At 38.3% G+C, this 17511-nt stretch overlaps 1 protein-coding gene across 1 annotated transcript in view; it reads right to left on the bottom strand.

Moving 5' to 3' along the window:
- CCDC192 (coiled-coil domain containing 192) overlaps positions 1-17511 on the bottom strand; it is a 196153-nt gene that overhangs the window by 133903 nt on the left and 44739 nt on the right. The window contains exons 4-5 of the mRNA XM_029217869.1: positions 14686-14817; positions 13699-13755 (exon numbers count right to left, since the gene is read on the bottom strand). Coding sequence (XP_029073702.1) covers positions 13699-13755; positions 14686-14817 — 189 coding nt within the window. The remainder of the gene's footprint in view (positions 1-13698; positions 13756-14685; positions 14818-17511) is intronic.

The raw sequence follows: 17511 nt of genomic DNA, 5'->3' as shown, positions 1-17511 counted from the left end.
AATCTACTTGCACCTTTTCTCTTTTTTATTGAAATATAATTCATATACTATAATATTAATGCTTCTAAAGTGTACAGTTCAGTGGTTTTTATATATTCACAAAATTGTGCAACTCTCACTGCTATCTAATTACAGAAACTTTTAATCAACACAAAAAGAAACTTCTTCCCATTAGCACCCATTCCCCATCTACCACCTACCAATCCCTCAGGCCAATAGCAACTAGTAATCTATTTGCTATCTCGATGGATTTGCCTACTCTGTACATTTCATATCAGTGGAATCATACAATATGTGGATTTTTGTTTCTGGTTTCTTTCACTTAGCATTGTATTTTCAGGATTCATTCATCTTGTAGCATGAATCAGTACTTCATTCCTTTTTATGGCTGAATAAAATTTCATTGTTTAGTCATTTTTTTAGGGGATAGTCATCAGTTGATGGATATTGGAACTGTTTCACTTTTGTGTATTGTCAATGATGCTGCTATGAATATTTATTTACAAGTTTTTGTGTGAACAAGTTTTCAATTCTCTCAGACATATACCTAGGAGTAGAATTGCTGGGTCATATGGTAACTCTTCTACCTGTATTTTAAACAACTTTTTCAGGTGATCCTAAGACTCACTGAGATTGAGAACTGCTTTCCTAGTGTCTCTATTTCCTCCAAGGCACTGCACCTGCAATCTTAACAACTGCTAGCCGGTGTGAAATTGTATCTGCTAACAGGTAGAAAAGAAGGGCTATCATAGCATCCAATAAATGATGATTCATAAATAAAAAGATAACTGCTAAGCTAGTATAAATAGCTAATAGTATCACACTGCTGTCTTTGTTTGACAAATTTAAATCCTGATGTAACAGACAAGATTTAAAGAAACAAATAACTAGTAGTAAGTCAATCATTAAGAACTCTAGTATCCTCCTAGGCTACAGATAAATTTGCCTTGATTTATTTTTGTCTGAGAACCAAGAGCTTACCTGGTCAGGCACCCCAGGAACCAGATTCTGGGTTTGGTAGGTATGGTGGAAATATGACGGGTTTTTTTGCCTTCCAAACATTTTGAGCATTTTTCCTAAACTTGGAGGTTCCCCTACCTATGAGTCCTCACCTTCTCAAGGTAGAAGCCTAAAATTCACTTGCCACCTCCCTTGCATCCTCAGTGCATGCTTGAGCCCTGCTCTCCACCAGTCAAAAGCATCCATGCCAGAATTCAGATCAGAACACTTTTTGGTGCACTCCACTCACAGCAGAAACACCCTGTACACAAGCAGAGGTTCTAGAGGAAGCTTCCAGGGCTGGCATCAGAGGTACTATTTGGGGCAACATGGTGGTGGATGGTTCCACCAGGGCAGTTCTTTGTAATTTAAGTATCATTCCCAGCTTCAGTTTCCAAGTCTGGCCCTCTGGCCCTCCTAGAGAGTTTGGAAGTCACTCATGATCTTCATTTAGTTCCTATTCTGTTTAAATTGGTTGGAATGTATTTCTGTTAAACAAGAATACAATTGGTATCACAGGACTCTACCTTAGAGGCCCCACTGATGCTGAACTGTCTAGAAGCTTGCCCCAAATACACTGGTTAGCTTTAGGGCCCTGGCGAATCTCTTTGACAGAAAAGCCCTCCTTTTTGGGTTCAGTTTGACAAATTCTCTCTACCACTCAGAGTATAAGAAGTTTCACTGATGCAATCTGAACACTTTGTGATATTTGACACTAATTATAAAATATTTGCCTACACAACAGTATGCTGATTTCTAAGGTACTCTCTGCAAAACACTAATTCTGAATCATGATCTCTTTGCCAAGTCCATCAGTCTAATAAGTTTAGGTGGTCTTATTTCTTAATCAACCTCCCTGTCCCACTACCTTTCTTTAACACATATGTATGTACAACAACAGCTTTAAAATACAATGTCTGATAGCTTTATCTGAGCATCAAGGATAAATGGAAAGTTTTAAGGAAAAATATGAATCTGTGATTTTTGAACTTTGTATATACATGTTGTATACTTAATAACACCTAATCAAGAATATATCCAGCCATTGCTTTTGACAAATTCCTTCCTATACTTTCTGATATAAAGAAACTCCTTAGACTCTAGTGAGCAATCTGAAACACCCATAAGAAGATGGTTTCTGTGATGTCAAAGAAAATCCCATGCAAGAACCTGTGAATGTACTGAAATGTACTGTTTATGTCAAGCCTGATTCTTTCCCCAACACCCTCCATCCTCAAACAGACTACTGCCCATAACAAAGAGACCAGGTTTTGAGTTTCTTAAATCACTCCGAAATGAAATCCAGAAGAGAAGTAGTACTTCGGTTGATGTTTTGACATTTCATCTTTACCTACTTTGGGTTTGGTTTGCTCTGGCATGTGGGAGTCCACAGGAAATGTCACAAATATCAATTGTTACTTTCTAAAATATATTGAAGCTGATGTCTATAATAACTCCCAAGGCACACAGTATATGTACACACCATATAGACCTAAGAATACATCTGCGAGCCTACAGTTTCAGACTGAGAAACACCAGCCTGGAGCCTTGCTACTGTGCATTTTTAAGGCAACACATAGTCATTGCAAAAAGAGAGAGACCCTGCTGTCATAATGTTTGTTCATGAGGGCTGTAGAGAATTATATTTTTAGGCTAGAAAATTTTCCCAGAACATACGCTCTTGAAAATAAAAATGAAACAAATAAAAATTCATCCATGAAGACTAATCACAATTAAAGTATCCTAAGAAAACAAATTTGGCATACTTATTTTGAATACAATTGTTTATCCTCAACAATGCAGATACATAAGACCTGAATGGGGGAGCAGTGGGGTCCAAGTGGCATATAATTTTACTGGTGTGAATGCCCAAAGGGTCACACTTGAAACTGACCAGCAAAAGATCCATTTGCTAGGAAGTCATTCTGAAGTCTAAAGTCTTATCTTGAGATCCACAGCGAAAGGCAAAGTAAACACCCCAGGCAACATACTTTTGGGGAAGTTATGGAACTATCCTCAAAATGTTACTGAGTCTCTCCAACTAAACTTTGAACTATTCCAATATGCTAAAAAAAACCTACACATTTATGAGCATTTAACATGCTAGTTTTTCAGGCTGAAATCCACCTCAGTCCTAGGTTTCCATCCAGTGTAACTTTTGTCTACAGCAATGACTAGCTAAGGGTTTTAAGGGTTACTGTGATAAAGCTCTTTAATTACTTTTCTATCTCCAGGGATGGGTATGTTTCAGGTGTGGAAGAGTGTTCAGGAGGAAACATTCCCGTGAGCTCAAACTGGCCATAACTTGTTCTTAATGCTTAATGCCAACATCTGGCAGTATTCTTATTAGCAATTCCACAAAGCAGAATAATGCCTCTTATTCTCATTTCTGCCCAGTCCCTCTTCTGAACTTCCAGTCTGACTGTTTGCATTGTTCCCACTCCCACCCACAGCCTGGTGCGCCCTGCTTTCTCCCCTTCCCGGACAGCAGCCTCCCTGTTTGATCTCCAGGGTTCTTCCTCCTCCTAACACTTCCTCTTAACTGGTTCTTCCGTAAAGACAGACAATAACAATTCAATCAAGAAAGACAATTCATTAGCAGTAACAATCAAGTCTCCCTGCACCCAATAAGCCTGAAGGATGAGAGACTGGCTTGTTAGGATCAGCACAAATAGTTGAAGAATGAACAATTAATAACGATATATTTTGGTTTTGCTTTCCTTAGCCTCTTCCTGGAATCTTGTGACTGACTTCTTTCTGTGAGAAGCTCAAGTTCTCCTTAGTTCCTGCCACACAATTGCCATAAATTTTTCATGAAACAAAGTTCAAAAGGTGTAGAGCTATTATTTTAGGTTTTCTTCATTTTTAAGATGACTCATACCTAAACCATTTGTCAACTCTCTGACTGGTTATCCTCCTTTGAGAAAACACACCCGTCTAAACAAGCCTGTCCAAATCATTTACGTTATATGGTTGCTGCTTATTGCTACAGGTTCCAAGGCTATGACAATACCTTTTCACTTATAGAGGCTCAAGAGAACTCTCCTGAGCCCTTCTCTCTCCCGGCAGTCTCCCAGTGGGGTTTATGTCAGTTCTCAATAAAGGGACTTAAAACAAGAGAAAGAGATTGGGCAAAAGAGCAGGATTATTTATATTTCAAACACTACAAGTGATAAACATCTGCACATAAGCAGTTATTAACATTTAAAATGAGAAACAATTTCCCTTTTCCATTTTGCAAAAGAGGAGACTGACATCTCCAATGATTTCTAGGAAATGATATTAAAATGTACTTGCTTAAAAAATAAATTCTTGACCATTCTGAGGTCCCTTATTCAATTCAATTGAGGGTGCTTCTATTCTAGAGGAATTCCTGACGGTATTTGAGAATGCGAAGGCTAAAGCAGGAAAAGGACAGAAGAACAAATTAGGGACGTGGAAAAGTGTGTGCCAGCTGACCCTCCTCTGCCCTCCGCTGGCTCCCCTACCACAAGCACACTGATGTTTTCAGAGACGTGCATCCAAAAACGAATGGCAAAAAAACTTTGGCTAAGTCAGCTGCATTTCATTTAGTACTACACATGGGGAATATGCGTCATCAAAACTCCCAGGTGGGATGTTTGTTTATGGGGTCAAGCAAGAATCGGATAGAATCAGGTGAGATGACATTCTCCAGGGGGCCGAGTAAGTAAAGGTTAGGAAGGCGAACTTAGAGGGACAGGAGTGTGGTCAGAATTGCCTCTTAGCATCAAAGATGATCTTTTCCAGTTGCAGCTCCTCAGCAGTAGTTTTCCATTCCCCATGGCACTGACAGCTGCCTAATGCAATCACTGTGTTTTTACTCAGGTGACAGGGAGCAAAAATGCCCATGTTCCTCTGCGCCTCCTCTGGCAGGTGCAGACAGTGTCCTTCAGTTCTCCCAGTGTGCAAAAGGAATATGTACTTTTCCAGGTTCAACAGGGACATGTATTTATTGTGAAGACAGTGAAGTACTTATGAGTCAAACTCAATAAAAGGGAATCTGGTGCTGAAAAATATATGCTTTCACACTGTTAGAAAAATGTCAAAACACTTATTGCAAATGATGATCAGGATAAAGTAGCAGCAGTAAAATTAATATCAAGGGACTTCCCTGGTGGCACAGTGGTTAAGAATCCGCCTGCCAATGCAGGAGACATGGGTTCAAGCCCTGGTCCGGGAAGATCCCACATGCCGCGGAGCAACTAAGCCCGTGCGCTGCAACTACTGAGCCTGCACTCTAGAGCCCGCGAGCCACAACTGCTGAGCCTGCGTGCCACACCTACTGAAGCCCAGGCTCCTAGAGCCCATGCTCCGCAACAAAGAGAAGCCACCGCAATGAGAAGCCTGCGCACCTCAAGGAAGAGTAGCTCCCGCTCACTGTAGCTAGAGACAGCCTGTGCGCAGCAAGGAAGACCCAACGCAGCCAAAAAATAAATAAATAAGTTAAAAAAAATTAATGTCAAGATTAATGAGGGTTGGCTGTGTTCCAGGCACTGTATCCTTTACCTGTATCATCTCATCTGGTCCTCACGATAACCCTACTGAGGCAGGTTCTATGATTATCCCGTTTCACAGATAATCATGATGCAGAATTCTCAGAGTGTTCTTTCACCACTGATGCTGTTAAGGTCAGCAATGAACAAAGCCATAGGGATGTTTGCTGGTTTTTGTTGTTATTGATTTTGTTTTGTTGCATTAGTTAGCCAACACTTAAACAAGATTTACTGTGTGGCAGGTACTGTGCTAAGAACTTGGTAAGTGTTAACTCATTTAATCTTCACAACAACCCTGTGAGCTAGATACACGTATTACCATCAATTTGAAGTTGTGGAACTTGAGCCTCAGGAATCAAGCAACCTACTCAAGGTCACCCAGCTCGTGAGCCAGGGAAACAGGGCTCTCACCCCACAGTCTGTCTGGAATGTTCAGAGGGAAAAATGTCTTATACAAGCAGTTGATGCTCAAGCGTTTCTTAAATATTTAACCAATTTTCTGAATTTGCTGGGGCAGGGATGGGTGTGGGGGGCGTATGGGTATTGTGAAGGAGAGGTTGAGGAGGGGAGGTACAGGCCTTTTTCCCATCTCTTTTCTTCTTTTCAGACCTTGACAGTGACTCTTATACCTCATGATGATTGGTGTGAGAGCTCACATTTCCTCTTATGAATGTTACTGCCTAGTAAACCTAGTAGTGATGATAGACCAATCATTGGGGATTAGAAGTTCTCTAACATGTGACTGGTCAAAATCAGTTTCAATGCTAACAGCTAAAGTTAACAGCTCAGAGTTTATTTTACTTAATAATTTCAGTACTTCACAGTTAACAACAAAATAAACTACAAAATAGGCTATGTTTTCCCTCAACTATCAAAGCATACATTTATACCCAACTCTTTAGACAATCCGTTAAATTTCAAATAAATCCAAACTGGGGACTTCACCATCCTGAAGGGGAGTTGCCCCTGCTCCAAGACTGACACCACCCACCTAGCACTGTCCTGCAAGGAGAGGAAATTAACACTCGCTGATGGAGGGTTGAGCATCTGGAAAGCTTGTGGTTGAGAGGCCTGACCTCATTAATATAAGAACCTACAAATATCTCAAGTAGTGGGGGCTGGAGTTCATTGCTTTGAGAAGGAAATGAAAATAAACCAACTCAAGGGGAGGAAGTTGGTTCATTCAAAATAGAAAGGATGAGGTACTGGGGGTGCTTCAGCTGGCAGGGACCATACTCCACTTCTACCCAAGTCCTTTGGTTAATATGACCTCAAATAGGCAGGAATGTTAAGGAAGGATGAATCCTGACTGCTGTACATAGACCAGAAGCTCCCACAAATCTTCTGGTAAGGCTTAGCACTGAACAAAAAGGCCACTGGTCTTTGAAGGGCCAATAGGCAGAGGGAACGGCAGCCATACTTCACTAGAAAATAGTGCCCCCCAACTTTGGGATAGTAAAATCCCTGGGAATCCTAGGCAGATCCCAAGAAGGAGGGAAGACCACTCTACCTACCAAATGCCTGAAACCAAATTTCTTGCTAACAATGACAAAAGGGGGCCTTGTCAGATTTGTATTTTTTTTAAAAGCAATTTGATATTTTTGTCCTTTGAATATCATGCAGCAAGATGTGGAGGGATATTGTACATTCTCTTTCATCCCTTTTCATTCTCTGGAATTTATTGCATAACTTTTAATCTCAAGTTTTACCTGGTTTAATAATAATAATAATTCTTAAAATAAAACTATTTCTAACGTTGCTCACTCTGAGGTCATGTTGTGGATACCTATAGATCCAAGATAAGATGAATGACTTAAACACTGGTGTAGCAGAATCTGACATCCACTCATCAAAATCCATGCTTCCCTCTTCTTCCTGGGTGCATGGCTAAACTGCCTTTTCCAGCCTTCCTTGTAATTAATGTGGCCTCATGACTGAGTTCTAGCCAATGGAACATGAGCAGAGGCGAGGCGCTCCACTTCTAGATACAGCCCATTATAAACCTCCCAAGTGAATACCTCCATGATCTCTTCTCCTCTGGCCAATGGGAATAGAGAGGATCCCAAAGTAACCTGGGAATCTGCACATCAAAGATGGCAAAGGGTCCTTCAGTCTTGAATGACACTGAGTTATGATGAATGAGAAAACCTGCCCACCAACAAGAACATTCACAGTAGACTCTTACTGGAATGAGCAGGAAATAAACTTCTGTTGTGTTGTCACTGAAATTCTAGAGCCCCTTTGTTACAACAGCAAGCTGTATCCTAACTAAAAAAGTCAACAACTATAAAAACAAACTCCCCTCATGTGTAATCACACACTCATGTCCTTTGTAATGAACATCTTTAAAATTATAGAATAGATGTAACAAAACAGCCGTCTAAATTAAAATCCAGTATTAAGTCCATATTTAGGCCACCTATAAATGTGTTTGTTTGCCACACAGAGCCCTCTACTTTGTTTGAATTAATTGCCAACATTTATAAATGAGGAAATTTCACAAAAAACTTGGACTTTCATCTGAAAAACTGGATAATTTGGTCAACTGGGGCTTCATTTTCCCTTTTGTGTAAGTCATGCACTCTCTAGATTAACACAACTTGTTCTGGCCATCCCTCCTTCCCTGCATTAATTACTTGGCCTTTGAATGCAGTAGAATTTGCCTGCTGGATTATTATAAATAGTTGGGGATTAAAAAAATATGCAGTCCAATCAGACTACAATTGCAATGAGTAAAGATTACTTTATCTGCTTCTTTTGATGGAAATTACACAAGCAGCTATATAAACCTCATTACTAAAGATCTATTATAAAAAAAAAAAAGACAAGACAAAAAACAACAACAACAACAGAAAAACAAACCCATTACTGCATTTGCAGATCTGATATTTTTGATGGGTTTTTCCCCTTCACTATATATTTCAATATTCCCTATATAAAATCCAATATAAACTCTCATTTCAGAGTTAACTCATTAGAAAATAAGTAGTAATATCTCCTACCCCTAATAAGATAAGAACTATTTATCTGATCATTTTCCTTGCTTTACTTTTGGCTTTTAGGAAGATCAAAGCTATATTTCTGTTTCAACTATACCGTATGGAAATTTATGACTTAAACATGAATATTCTATTTTTTTCTCCTTTTATTGCTATTTTATTTCAATATATATGTTTGTAATTATGTTTACTTATATGCTTTTAAAAATTCAGCTATTTTATACTTGTATTTTTTATGGGCAACCTCAAACTCTTTGTGAAGTTAGAATATAAATAAATATGGTTAAATTAAATATTATATTTAATGTTTAATGTCAGAGTAAAATTATATCAAGGGAACAGATAAAGTTTAATATTCATAAAATGCCAGGCTATGTTCATTTAAGATATACATTTTTTAAAATTTTGTTTCTTCCCTTTTGAAAATAGTATAAAGTTATAAATAAATAATTTCTTGGTATTTCTGGATGATTTGCTGTAAACTAGAGGGACATTCTTGTTTGTTGTTGTTTTATTTTAAAAAATTAACATTAAAAAGCAGCCAGCATATACAGATAGATATGTTCTCTCAGTTGCTTGTCCATTCACTCCACAGGTAAACCTATTTGTGTCAAGAACTATGTATATTGCAGTTCTATTTACAATAGCCAGGACATGGAAGCAACCTAAGTGTCCATTGACAGATGAATGGATAAAGAAGATGTGGCACATATATACAATGAAATATTACTCAGCCATAAAAAGAAACAAAATTGACTTATTTGTAGTGAGGTGGATGGACCTAGAGTCTGTCATACAGAGTGAAGTAAGTCAGAAAGAGAAAAACAAATACCGTATGCTAACACATATATATGGAATCTAAAAAAGAAAAAAAAATTGGTTATGAAGAACCTAGGGGCAGGACAGGAATAATGACAGAGATGTAGAGAATGGATTTGAGGATATGGGGAGGGAGAAGTGTAAGCTGGGACGAAGTAAGAGAGTGGCATGGACATATATACACTACCAAATGTAAAACAGATAGCTAGTAGGAAGCAGCTGCATCACACAGGGAGGTCAGCTCGGTGCTTTGTGACCACCTAGAGGGGTGGGATAGGGAGGGTGGGAGGGAGACGCAAGAGGGGGAAGATATGGGGGTATATGTATATGTATAGCTGATTCACTTTGCCTCTGAGGTGGGAGAGCCGAGTTCAGGGCATTGGACCACCAGAGACCTCCCAGCCCCATGTAATATCAATTGGCGAGAGCTCTCCCAGAGATCTCGGTCTCAACACTAAGACCCAGCTCCACCCAACAGCGAGCAAGCTCCAGTGCTGGACGCCCCATGCCGAACAACTAGCAACACAGGAACACAACCCCACCCGTTAGAACAGAGTCTGCCTAAAGTCATACTAAGTTCAAAGACACCCCACAAAACACCACCGGATGCAGCCCTGCCCAACAGAAATACAATATCTAGACCCCCCACCAGAACACAGGCAACGGTCCTCTCCACCAGGAAGCCTATACAAGTTACTGAATCAAACTTACCCACTGGGGGCAGACACCAAAAACAATGGGAACTATGAACATGCAGCCTGCAAAAGGGAGACCCCAAACACAGTAAGTTAAGCAAAATGAGAAGACAGAGAAACACACAGCAGATGAAGGAGCAAGGTAAAAACCCAACAGACCAAACAAATGAAGAGGAAATAGGCAGTCTACCTAAAAAAGAATGCAGAGTAATGATAGTAAAGATGATCCAAAATTTGGGAACTAGAATGGAGAAAATACAAGAAACGTTTAACAAGGACCTAGAAGACCTAAAGAGCAAACAAACAATGATGAACAACACAATAAACGAAATTAAAAATTCTCTAGAAGGAATCAGTAGCAGAATAACTGAGGCAGAAGAACGGATAAGTGACCTGGAAGATAAAATAGTGGAAATAACTACCGCAGACCAGAATAAAGAAAAAAAGAATGAAAAGAATTGAGGACAGTCTCAGAGACAACATTAAATGCACCAACATTCAAATTATAGGGGTCCCAGAAGAAGACAAAAAGAAAGGGTCTGAGAAAATATTTGAAGAAATTATACTTGAAAACTTCCCTAATATGGGAAAGGAGATAGTCAATCAAGTCCAGGAACAGCAGAGAGTCCCATACAGGATAAATCCAAGGAGAACACGCCAAGACACATATTAATCAAACTATCAAAAATTAAATACAAAAAAATATATATTAAAAGCAGCAAGGGAAAAGCAACAAATAACATACAAGGGAAACCCCATAAGGTTAACAGCTGATCTTTCAGAAGAAACTCTGCAAGCCAGAAGGGAGTGACAGGACATATTTAAAGAGATGAAAGGGAAAAACTACAACCAAGATTACTCTACCCAGCAAGGATCTCATTCAGATTCAACATAGAAATTAAAACCTTTACAGACAAGCAAAAGCTAAGAGAATTCAGCACCACCAAACAAGCTTTACAACAAATGCTAAAGGAACTTCTCTAGGCAGGAAACACAAGAGAAGGAAAAGACCTACAATAACAAACCCAAAACAATTAAGAAAATGGTAATAGGAACATACATATTGATAATTACCTAAAATATAAATGGATTAAATGCTCCAACCAAAAGACATAGACTGGCTGCATGGATGCAAAAACAAGACCCATATATATGCTGTCTACAAGAGACCCACTTCAGACCTAGGAACACATACAGACTGAAAGTGAGGAACACGAAAAAGCTATTCCATGCAAAAGGAAATCAAAAGAAAGCTGGAGTAGCAATTCTCATATCAGACAAAATAGACTTTAAAATAAAGACTGTTACAAGAGACAAAGAAAGACACTACATAATGATCAAGGGATCAGTCCAAGGAGATATAACAATTGTAAATGTTTATGCACCCGACATGAGAGCACCTCACTACATTAGGCAAATGCTAACAGCCATAAAAGTGGAAATCGACAGTAACACAATCATAGTAGAGGACTTTAACACCCAACTTTCACCAATGGACAGATCATCCAAAATGAAAATAAATAAGGAAACACAAGCTTTAAATGACACATTAAACAAGATGGACTTAATTGATATTTATAGGGCATTCCATCCAAAAACAACAGAATACACTTTCTTCTCAAGTGCTCATGGAACATTCTCCAGGATAGATCATATCGTGCGTCACAAATCAAGCCTTTGTAAATTTAAGAAAATTGAAATCGTATCAAGTATCTTTTCCGACCACAACGCTATGAGACTAGATATCAATTACAGGAAAAAAAACTGTAAAAAAAGTACAAACACATGGAGGCTAAACAATACGCTACTAAATAACCAAGAGATCACTGAAGAAATCAAAGAGGAAATCAAAAAATACCTGGAAACAAATGACAATGAAAACACAATGACACAAAACCTATGGGATGCAACAAAAGCAGCTCTAAGATGGAAGTTTATGGCAATACAATCCTACCTCAAGAAACAAGAAAAATCTCAGATAAACTACTTAACCTTACACCCTAAGCAATTAAAGAAGAAGAAAAATACCCCAAAGTTAGCAGAAGGAAAGAAATCATAAAGATTAGATGAAAAAGAAATGAAGTAAATGATAGCAAAGATCAATAAAACTAAAAGTTGATTCTTTGAGAAGATGAACAAAATTAATAAACCACTAGCCAGACTCATCAAGAAAATAAGGGAGAAGAGTCAAATCAACAGATTTAGAAATGCAAAAGGAGAAGTAACAACTGACCCTGCAGAAATACAAAGAATCATGAGGGGTTACCACAAACAACTATATGCCAATAAAATGGACAACCTGGAAGAAATGGACAAATTCTTAGAAAAGCACAATGTTCTGAGACTGAACCAGGAAGAAATACAAAATATAAACAGACCAATCACAAGCACTGAAATTGAAACTGTCATTACAAATCTTCCAACAAACAAAAGCCCAGGACCAGATGGCTTCACAGGAGAATTCTTTTTTTTTTTTTTTTAACATCTTTATTGGAGTATAACTGCTTTACAATGGTGTGTTAGTTTCTGCTTTATAACAAAGTGAATCTGCTCTACATATTCATATATCCCCATAGCCTCTCCCTCTTACATCTCCCTCCCACTCTCCCTATCCCACACCATGATTTTATCCAGATTAGCTCATTGCAAATCCCAAATGGATGGTGACCAGAATTTATTATTTTGCAGTCTTTTCTGTTGGACTTTGGGGCTGCAGCCTCTCAGGTCTCAGATGGGTCTGAGTTTGTTGTTGTTCAGATTGGCCATTGAACATGACTGGCCAGTGTTCTTAATCAAGAAGTCATCCCATAACACCCAGGATATGGATGGAGGAGATAACTAAAAAGATGGCGATCAACTCTTTGAGGAAACACTTAAGGCATCAGGGTTGTTCAGATCCCTGGGAAGGGACAGTGGCAGGGTGATGACCACTGGTTTATGCACGTGGATACACAAGGCTATTGTGACAGGAGATGCTCATTTGTTGTTCTCTGAGTGAAGACAGGCTAAAGTAAAAATGAAACTTTTCCTGGAACTTCAGAGGGTCTCTCTCTCTCAGGGGAGGACTTGTAGCACAAAATGAACAGTTCCATATCTGATTTGTTTATATGAGCACTTGCCTAAAAATCACAAGACTGGGGCAAAATAAATATATATAAAACAATGCTTCTCAAAATATGGGCAACAGTGCAGCATCTGAATCTAGCATCCCCTAGAAGTACATATTCTCAGGTCCTATCCTAGGCATATAGAAAACTCCAAGCAATTTGTTCTTAAAAGTTTTCCAGATACTTCTTGATATACTAAAGTTTAAGAAGCACTTCCCTAGGCCTATATGTGAGGTATCTATAATTTCCACTTCCGTTCACTCACTAAACTAGCCTGACTTGCTTGTCTTTCTACCCTTAGTTTCCAGTTCTCTTATCCTGATAGTACCTGATTAGACCATCTGATTATATAGAAGAATTCAGTTTTGTAATTTTTATGATCAACACAAACCAGAATTGGATGTATAGAAAGCAACTTTGTAGAGGTAATAAAAATACTGATTCTTAGCTTTGTGATTTGGTTTGCAGTGGAGAAACCATAGTTATAACTTCTGAAAAGTTTGTGTTCATTTCCAGAATAACAATGATATAAATTAAGGGATAAATAAAGGAGAAAAACACTTACATAGGCTACAAGTTGCTCCTGGGAAGCTTTCACTTCAGCTTGTAATTTTTCAATACACTGAAAAGGAGCAAAGTTTAGAAACAAAGTACATAACTCTTCCTTTTACACATTCAAAGTGTTCCAGATATAAACATGTACCAGTTCTCATATCTTATGAATGGCAGCATTATCTCAGCTAGATGTTTTGAAAATTATCATTAAAGAAATCATCGTTCCCCCGCCCCTCAATAAAAACGAAAGAAAGAAATCATCACTCCCATCCCTCTCTCTCTTCCACTCTATGGAAGAAGCCAACAACAGAGTACATGAATTATTAATAATTAGCAGATGACTGGGAAAAAGAATGTTTGCTTGATGTACTGTAGGTAATGTTAACCTACCTTTTATCCTATATACATATATGTGGGAGCCAATGGATTTGTATCTGCCTTTGGAATATATGGATATATTTTGTGTGAATATACATATTTACATATAGATACAGATTATCTATCTATCCCAAAGGCAGATACAAACCAATATGATAAACAAACAAGAGATAAATTTATGTAATGACATACATAAATATCTAGAAATTCAGAGATTGGTAATTTCTTATAAAGTGATTTATTAAAAGTCAATGAAAAATTTTCTGATCCACTTCTTTCACTACAGAGAAAGAAGCTATTCCTTGATTAAGTTCAACCTTGAAAACCAAAAAACGTTTATGTAGTCAATATCATGTACAAAATAAATAGAATATTCAGCTAATATGGTTCAAAAGAATACATGTCAAGCAAACTTTAAAAATATCACCAAGAAAGTTAATTTTTTATGTGAATATTCATCAGGGAATACAGTTACATTGAGCAAATACAAATACTGTTATTTACCATCTTGAACTTAAATATGGACTTCCAACCCAGCCAGAAATAACTATAGAATTGTCAGTTCATATAAGTTTAGGTAATCTTTAGAAATAAAGATTATTTCTCTTCTACAACATACCTGGTCTTTTGCAAGGACCATTTTTTCATATGGTTCCCCACTGTCTTCCTTTCGGCCCAGAGCCTCTAGTTTTTTCTCCAGCCAGGAAACTTGTTCAAGCAGCTTTGATTTTGTTCCTTCAGAGGCTGAAAGCTAAAGACATTTGCTTGTAAGTGTATGGAAGTACAATGATTTTTTTTAAAGCTCCTTTTAAAAGTCCGACTTATAAATGAATTGCCTTCCACCAATATCTATTAAATATGAAAATGGCTTTTGAAACATTCCTCATAGATGACAAATGACTAGTATAGAGAGTTAAGGAAATAATGTTGGTTTTATTTATTTTTAATAATAAAGATCTTTCTGAGCAAGAGATGAGACCACATAGTTCAGCAGGCAGAGAGATTTGTGGTGCAACAGTCTCAACAGTCATCTTTATTATGTTTAAACATTGCACTTTACTTGTACAGCTGAACCTGAAATCTGTATTGTGGTTTACATAGGGTTCTTGAAACTTAACTCTTGGGGGACTACAGCTGTCTAGAAAGAGCAGGAGTTCTGACTCCCTTGGGTCTTTACCATTAAGCAGTGAGGTAGAAGGAGCTGAAGGGAAATGCAGGAATTTCTAGTTGAAGTCTGATCAATGGCAGATCTATGCTAAACCATAACCAAAAAAATGTCTAGAAGTGACTGTTTTACTGTTTCCTCTTGAGGAGAGTGGTAGTTTGATAGTCCCTATTCCCTTAACTCCCTTGGAGAGCCCCTGGACTAGCTTCTTCTTTCATTCAGGAAGCTTATTGTGCTTTTTCTCTATAGCTCAGCAACAATTCTGAAAGAGTTCCTGGAAAGGGACACACAACCTTGTATTCATTCCAACTCTCATGCTCTTAGGCGCGGCTTATCTCTAAGTATGTCTTTCATATTACTCCAAGTATTATTGCAAAGCATACTGTCTCATCTTGAAAAGGGCAACAAATATTTAAAGACAGTTTACCAAATGGAGAAGCATTATGAGATTGGTCTGCCATGGAAATAAGTTGGGCACATCATATATACTGGTATCCATCCATCCATCCATCCACCCATCCATCCATCCACCCATCCACCCACCCACCCACACCATCAGTCACTCAACAAATATTTGTCTAGTTGGCTCTCTATGCAACCATTGTGTTATGTGCAGGCGATTATGAAAGTGCAGCAGGAGGGTCAGAGGGAACACATATGCTGTGAACTGTTGGCTTTGCTTTTCAGCTCTCAGTGACCTGGGAGGCCTGCAGTGCTCCACATGGGCACTAACACATCTAACTCTCAGGTACATGATGCTTTGGAAATGTAGTCTGGTTTCTCTGAGCACCCTTCCATTTTATCACACAGTTTAGTGTAATGGCTAAAGACACAGACTGTGGAGTCAGAGCCTTTGGGTAAAAGTCCCAGTTTTCTATTTGCTATCTCTGTGATTTGGACAAGTTGCTCAGACTCTCTGAGTTTGATTTTCCTATCTGTAGATGGGAATGGGGATAAAAAGAATAGTACTTACCTCATGCATTTGTTTTGAGGTTTATATGAGTTTATACAAGAGAAACACTTAGAACAATGCCTGGAATAAATCAAATACTTAGTAGCTATTATTATCGTTTCTTCCACCTCCTCTAGACTTCTGTAAGCGTTCATATGGGTTCTACCCCAATATTTATTATTTATCGAATTGTAAAATAAAGTATCTGAAGACATCACAGCCTCTGTGAGCTGGTTACCCTCATAGCAGCATTATTCTTAATAGCTAAAATGTGGAAACCAAATGTCCATTAACAGAAGAACAGATAAACAAATTGTATTGTATACATGCAATGAAATTTTATTCAGCCATAAAAAGGAATGAAGTACTGACACTTGCTATAACTTGAATGAACATTGAAGACATCGTGCTAAGTGAAAGAAGCCAGACACAAAAGGTCACATATTGTATGATTCCTTTTGTATGAAATATCCAGAATAGGTAAACCCATAGAGACAGAAAGCAGATTAATGGTTGTCAGGGGATGGGTGGTAGGGATTATGGGGAATCATTACTTAATGGGTACAAAGTATTCTTCTGGGATGAAGAAAAAACGTTGAAACTCGAGAGAGGTGGCGGTTACACAACATTGTGAACACACTAAATGCCACCGAATTGCATCCATTAAAATGGTTAATTGTATTTATGTGAATTTCACCTCCTTTAAAATAAAATGACTTTCTAGTTAGCTCTCAGTGGGTAAGAAAATTGTCATCATTACATCCATTCACTGAATGTTATTTGAAAAAAATAACAAAATTGGACTGGTTTAATTTTAAATTAATGAACTCAAATCTCAGACAGGTACTCTACATTCCCCTGACATCAAAATACCATATTTTACTACTAGTAAATTGGCTTTCCTCTTCTCTGAGATAACTATTTATTACTCTCTACTCTTGCCTCAAGTATCATTTCATGCTTTCTTTCCCTTCAAAATTCCACCCTCAACCCTCTCTCCCCAAATGATCACCTCATCAATAATTCACTGAAAAATTAGGTGCCAGATGGCTACTCCCTCACCTTCTCATCAGCCAATATTTAAACCTTACTGCAGCAGGCCCTGCTCATCTGTTTCCCATTGGTTGTTTCCCCATTTATCCCTTACTACCAGACACCCAATTTGGATTAGCCAGCAGCCATGTGTTTAGGGAAACCTGGTCTTGTCCAGCTCCAGGGAATGAATCACAATTGCTCAGCCAGCCTTGTTGGTCTCATGCCCATGCATAAAAAATGATTTTAGGCATGAGCCTGCAATCCAGTAGCGGCCCTTGGAGCCTGAGGAGAAG

The sequence above is a fragment of the Monodon monoceros genome, unplaced genomic scaffold, assembly GCF_005190385.1.
Source record: "Monodon monoceros isolate NGI ecotype Baffin Bay Population unplaced genomic scaffold, NGI_Narwhal_1 Super_Scaffold_12, whole genome shotgun sequence".
NCBI lineage: Eukaryota > Metazoa > Chordata > Mammalia > Artiodactyla > Monodontidae > Monodon > Monodon monoceros.
Note: the sequence above shows the minus strand (reverse complement) of the source record. Positions and strands in the feature narration are given on the sequence as shown.